At 44.3% G+C, this 5,529-nt stretch overlaps 1 protein-coding gene across 1 annotated transcript; it reads left to right on the top strand.

The window, feature by feature from the left end:
- The first annotated feature begins 3,029 nt into the window (after nt 1–3,029).
- Nucleotides 3,030–5,232, top strand: LOC111600540 (glucose 1,6-bisphosphate synthase). The gene is made up of 2 exons (XM_023316680.2): nt 3,030–3,996; nt 4,059–5,232. Exons 1-2 carry the CDS (start codon nt 3,078–3,080, stop codon nt 4,988–4,990), a joined length of 1,851 nt encoding a protein of 616 aa, XP_023172448.2. The 5' UTR covers nt 3,030–3,077; the 3' UTR covers nt 4,991–5,232.
- The last annotated feature ends 297 nt before the right edge of the window (nt 5,233–5,529 follow it).

Raw genomic sequence — 5,529 nt, 5'->3', positions numbered from 1 at the left:
TGTCCAACATAAGTGTCAAAGTCAATTTGAGAGGCTGCCGAGATGGGATGAATGATTTGGTTTTAATTTAATGGATTCTAGCAGGCAGGTGCCTTTGCCTGCGCCGTTGCAATTGACTGCTGAATGACAGCAGACGCAGCTCTGACAGATTTCATTTTTTCACAATTTATTTGAAAAGCATCTTTAAGGCGAGCAAAATAAAAAGTGCGGAACAACTTGCTGCGGCTGCTCAAATGTCTAAATTAGCATTTTAATAGGTTTGATAGCCTTAGATATTGGACTCACATGCTTACGAGTCGAGCGGAGGGCACTCGGGGGTGCCATAAAAGATTCACACAGCGCCAATTTTGCAGTTCGCTTGTCCCAAAACAAAGGGAATCAACGCCGATTATATAGGCCGGGCAAACGCCCATTCCCCATAATCTCGAGTTCCCAGTCCCACACTCTCGACAGATCACAGCGATTAAAATTATGCAAAGCACAAGTGCATAAATGCGCACAGCCGTAGAACATACGCCGTAAACACCCAATATTTGTTGCCGCAGGAAAAGATTTTATGGCACGGCCCAGAACAACAACAACAACCAACCAGAAAACAAATAAATTGCTTAGCTATTTTCTATGCAAATTGGAAAATTAAGCAAAGCACCAGCAATAGATAAAGCCATAAAGCAGTTTGGAGGAATTTGAATTGGAATAGTGAGCATAGTCTATAAACCTGAACCTAGTTGAAGAAAAGTATCTTAAATGTAAAGGGGAATAGTGTAATGCCTGCATAAGGTAGCTGCTTAGAGAGCGAGCTATCAGGTAGCAAGAATTTTCCCAGAGTATAAAAACTATAGGCCAAGCTATCACTGATAACTTTTTGCTGCTAAAGATTGCTCTATGAGCATATACCCTGCACTCACCTGTTACTCTTCACTATTCACCTGAAAAGTGTGCATTGGCTATCAAATGCTGTACACACCTTTTACTACTCCTATTCACATTTCAACTCACTTAATAAGTGTGCATGGGCTATTATATATACCCTTTCTTTCCCTCTTCACTCTTCCCTTCACTCGTCACTCTTTTTAAGTCACTAAGTATTAGCACTCTTTCCACCTATTTTGGCGTAAGTCTCATTCATTACCTAGCCGAAATATTTAAAGTTAACATTTAACATTTTCCAAGCGAATTACACAGTTCAGCAGCAAGCTGCGTTTTTAGATGTGTAGTAAAATATGGTAGCAAAATCGATATATATCGATTTCTTATCAATCGGATTAACATGAGAAAAGCCAATGCTAAACAAGTGTAGCAAACGCATATATATAGAAGAGAGTATTGCAGTCAATAGTTAGCGCTCTGAAGCAACGGAAAGGCAGATGAAAGCATTACCTGAGTCATAACTTACCTTTATTAAGTGTTATCAGACACATGCCTGGGGATGGGCAGTCAGCCTGAAACAGACGCTATCGGCATATATGAGAAACTTAAGACTTACTCGAATATCTGTACTTTAAGACTCACAAGAGTTAAGACAAGTCGTTTCTACTTTTTAAATACTATGATAATTATCGTAGCCAAAGATTAAAATTTTCGTTTAGCCTTGAATTCAATGAACCAATTTAGAGTAAGGCTAAATAATAATAATTGTCTTAATCGATCTACTTAGCTGCTAAGACACTTGAATTGCATTGGACTTTCTTATGAAATTCTTGCTCAAGTCAACCAAATTTAGAAAATTCAGAACTCTCTATTACTATCTACCTGAGCATTTGAGTTGTAGATTTTTCTATAGGTAAACTTAATGGAATACCAGAGGTACATCTGTAGTCTCTAGGCGACTCTTTAGCTTGTCATTTAATGCCAAAGGCTGCTTCTGCTAGCAGGAATAGTTCGTCGTATACAATTGATAGACTCTTTGGCTCATAATATATATATCATTCATTATACTTATTCTTCATGAAGCACTCGCCAGATATAATTTTGAAACATTTTCTACACAATTCTTCAAGTATATTTTTTATTCTCAGCTTAAAGTTATGCTGCAATTTATGTTAAGGCTTAGGCAAGGTAAGGGAAATGGCCATGGAGAGGTCAGCTTGAAAGGCCGCAGCAGGCATAACAAATGTGGGCGTGGCAGTATGTGTCTATGCTGCCTGCCTATTCGAGTGTCCATTTTTAATTAACACTTTGACAATTTGACGCGAAATGCATTTTGTGTGCTCCTAACTAATTCTGTGCCAGCGACAGAGAGTGCGACTCAGACTGCGACAGCGACGGCGACGGCGACAGCGACTGCGACTGCGACTGCATTCCGATGAGTTGTGGCTGTGCTCCAGCCAAAAAGCCATTGCGCTGAATGTTTAGAATGCAATAGACGTGTCACAGTGCGTGTTGACGGGGCTGGGGCGGGCGTTGTTGCAGGATCGGAACAGCATACAGTGCCAAAACAAACAAGAGTGAAGGAGGTTCGAGAGGCGGGGCGTGTCTAATGCCCCGTCGTGGGGTTACCTGCCTGATAAATGTTGCATGCGCCTGTGTAACCCAATTACCGTTGCAAATTACTCACACTCCGAATGTGGAAATGCCAAGTTTGCAGCACGTAACTTGAACGGTTAATGGGCTCTGGTTGGGGGCTCCAGACCCGCTTTGCATAATTGATGACAAATTGAAATCATGTTAATGCTTCCACACACAGATGGAGCTGGGCTGGGTGGCTGGATGGGGATAAAAAAATATATAGAAATTTATTGCAGCATGGAAATCCTTTGGCTGCTGCTGCAATATCTTAAATGTGCTGGGCGATTGTCGTGGCTGGCCATAAATTCATCAAGCAGCCAAAATCAAATTGCCAATGGATCAATTTGTGGTTGTCAGTGCTTAGCCCAAACGTCGGCGTGTCCCTGGGGCCGTATTTGATGGTCGTAAAACGAGTGGAGCTTCACATAAATTTTCAATTGGTCAACTCGAACGTGGCCGGGCTATGCAAATGGAAGCTAGCGTTGAAATAGAAACTCAGTTGAGTTAGTGGCAGCTTTCAGATTTAGAATTTTTTTGTAGTTTTTTTATATTTTATATCCAAATTTAGAATGCTAGCACCAAATATTCCAACAACGGGGGCGGAGCTGCTTGACACTTTGAACCTGTCCGGAGAGGAAGATCTCGACCAGCAGATCAGGAACTGGATTCTGTGGGACAGGAATGCGGCCACAATACAGCAGGTGGTCGAGGCCATCAAGGACAAGGACTGGGAGGCGCTGCGGGTGCGACTCTGCCATCGCTGTGGCTTCGGCTCGGGCGGCATGAGATCCGGAATGCGTGCCGGCTTCGATTCAATCAACGATCTGGTCACAATTCAAATGGCCCAGGGCCTTAGCAACTATTTGCTGGACTTGTATCCCAGTGTCAAGAAGCGCACGACTCAGGGCGTGATCATTGGGCACGATGCACGCTACAATGGCAAACGCTTCACGCAGCTGATATCAGCCGTGTTCTTGAACAGTAACTTTCGAGTGTACCTATTCAATCGAACGGTGCCCACGCCGTTTATAGCGTTCGGCGTGGTCCATCTGAAGTGCCTGGCCGGAGTGGCGGTGACAGCATCGCATAATCCGAAGACAGACAACGGCTTTAAGATCTATCTCGATAACGGAGCGGCCATATTAACTCCAAATGATTCGCACTTACAGGCATCGATTCTGCGACACTTGGAGCCGCTGCCATCATCTTGGGACCTCTCCGTACTTGATGACAACCCACTCTTAAGCGAGCCATTCCGCGAGGTCTATGCGGCTTACTTTGAGCAGATGAAGACCCTGCTACCCTTAACATTCATTGAGACTAACGAATGCAGTCAGCTACGCTTCGTCTACACACCCCTCCACGGCGTTGGCTTCCACTACATCCGTGAGGCGTTCTATCAGGCACGACTTAAGCCCGTCATTGTAGTGCTACAGCAGAAGGATCCAGATCCCGAGTTTCCCACTGTTCATTTTCCAAGTCCGCTAGGTAAAAGTATATTGACTATCGCTAGGCAAACTAATTTACTTGCCGGTCTCTCTCTCTTAAAGATGGCCTGGGCTGCCTGAATTTGGCAATGAAAAAGGCGGAGGAAGAACATTGCACCATCATTCTGGCCAACGATCCTGATGCGGATCGCTTGGCTGTGGCTGAACTCGATCCCAAAGGCAGATGGAAGAAATTCACTGGCGACGAGCTGGTCGCTCTACTTGGCTGGTGGGCATTGGAGAATTATAGGACAAGAACCTCGAAGCCCAATTTGTCGAACTGTGTCATGATATCCAGCGTGGGTAGCTCAAAGATCCTGAGCGCCATGGCCAGAGCGGAGGGCTTCACATTTGTCGAGACTCTGGTGGGCTTCAAGTGGTTGGCCAATAAGGCCTTGGAGCTGTCGGCCATTGGGAAAACGATTCTCATCGCCTGCGAAGAGCCGATCGGCTTCATGCTAGACGTGCAAGTGCCAGATAAAGATGGCATCAGTGCCGCCTGCCAGGTGGCCACAATGGCCTGCTATCTGCGGAGCACTCGCAACTTGACACTCATCGAAAAGTTGCGCGAAATTTATGATACATATGGCTTTCATTGCAGCATTGTCAACTCAATACCGTTTAACAATACGGACGAGATTGCCGCCGTCTGTGATCACATGCGTAGCTTTCAGGATAATGTTTATGGCACCTATCCCAAGTGCATTCTGAACGGCGAGTTCGAGGTGCGATATGTGCGGGATCTGACTCTGGGTGTGGACACGGCATATGCCGACAACAAGCCCCGTCTGAGAGTCAGCCCCAGTCGACAACTGATCACGTTTACCTTCAACAACGGAATGATCTTCACATTCCGCTCCAGCAGCACGGAGCCTAGGCTGCGCTACTACGCCGAAATGTTTGGACTGCCCGAGGAGAAGGACTGGGATTTGGTGCAAGAAACACTGCATCGTATGGCCGATGCCGTCATCACTGAGTTTGTGAAAAGCCCGTAGTCCGATCAAAATTATATATATATATATCCTGCTTAAAAATCGGTCGCATTGGATTGCATTTCATTTGGTGACTTGGTAATGCGTTTGAAGTATGTTCCTCAAATCATTCACTATATATGCATGGCCTATTCCTGACACAACTTAACTATGATAAAAATTAGTATTACACTATAATGAAGTAATTATTAATGGTGTATATAATGTATCTTAATTAATCTAACCAGAACTAAAGAACTCTCTCTCCACCCTTAAGCTCGCTTCTTCTCTTGCTTACTCTATCAATCTTATATCTTTCTTGTGCTCTCATTCTCTCTATTTATGTCTATACTTCTGTCTTTTATTCTGAGTATATCTCTCTGAATCTCTGTCTATGTCTCTGTATCTATTTTTCTTACTTTATCTATCTTTCTATATCTCACTGTTCCACTCGTATGCTCCCATCTCTCTCTCTCTGTCTCTATCCCCCCTTCTATTCTCTCTCAGTCTTCTTCCCCCTCTCTCTCTCTCTTTCCATCTTTCTGTGTCTGTCTCTCTCTATC

The sequence above is a fragment of the Drosophila hydei genome, unplaced genomic scaffold, assembly GCF_003285905.1.
Source record: "Drosophila hydei strain 15085-1641.00,03,60 unplaced genomic scaffold, DhydRS2 tig00000060-arrow-pilon, whole genome shotgun sequence".
NCBI lineage: Eukaryota > Metazoa > Arthropoda > Insecta > Diptera > Drosophilidae > Drosophila > Drosophila hydei.
The sequence above is the reverse complement of the archived record's forward strand: the minus strand, read 5'-3'. Positions and strand labels throughout refer to the sequence as shown.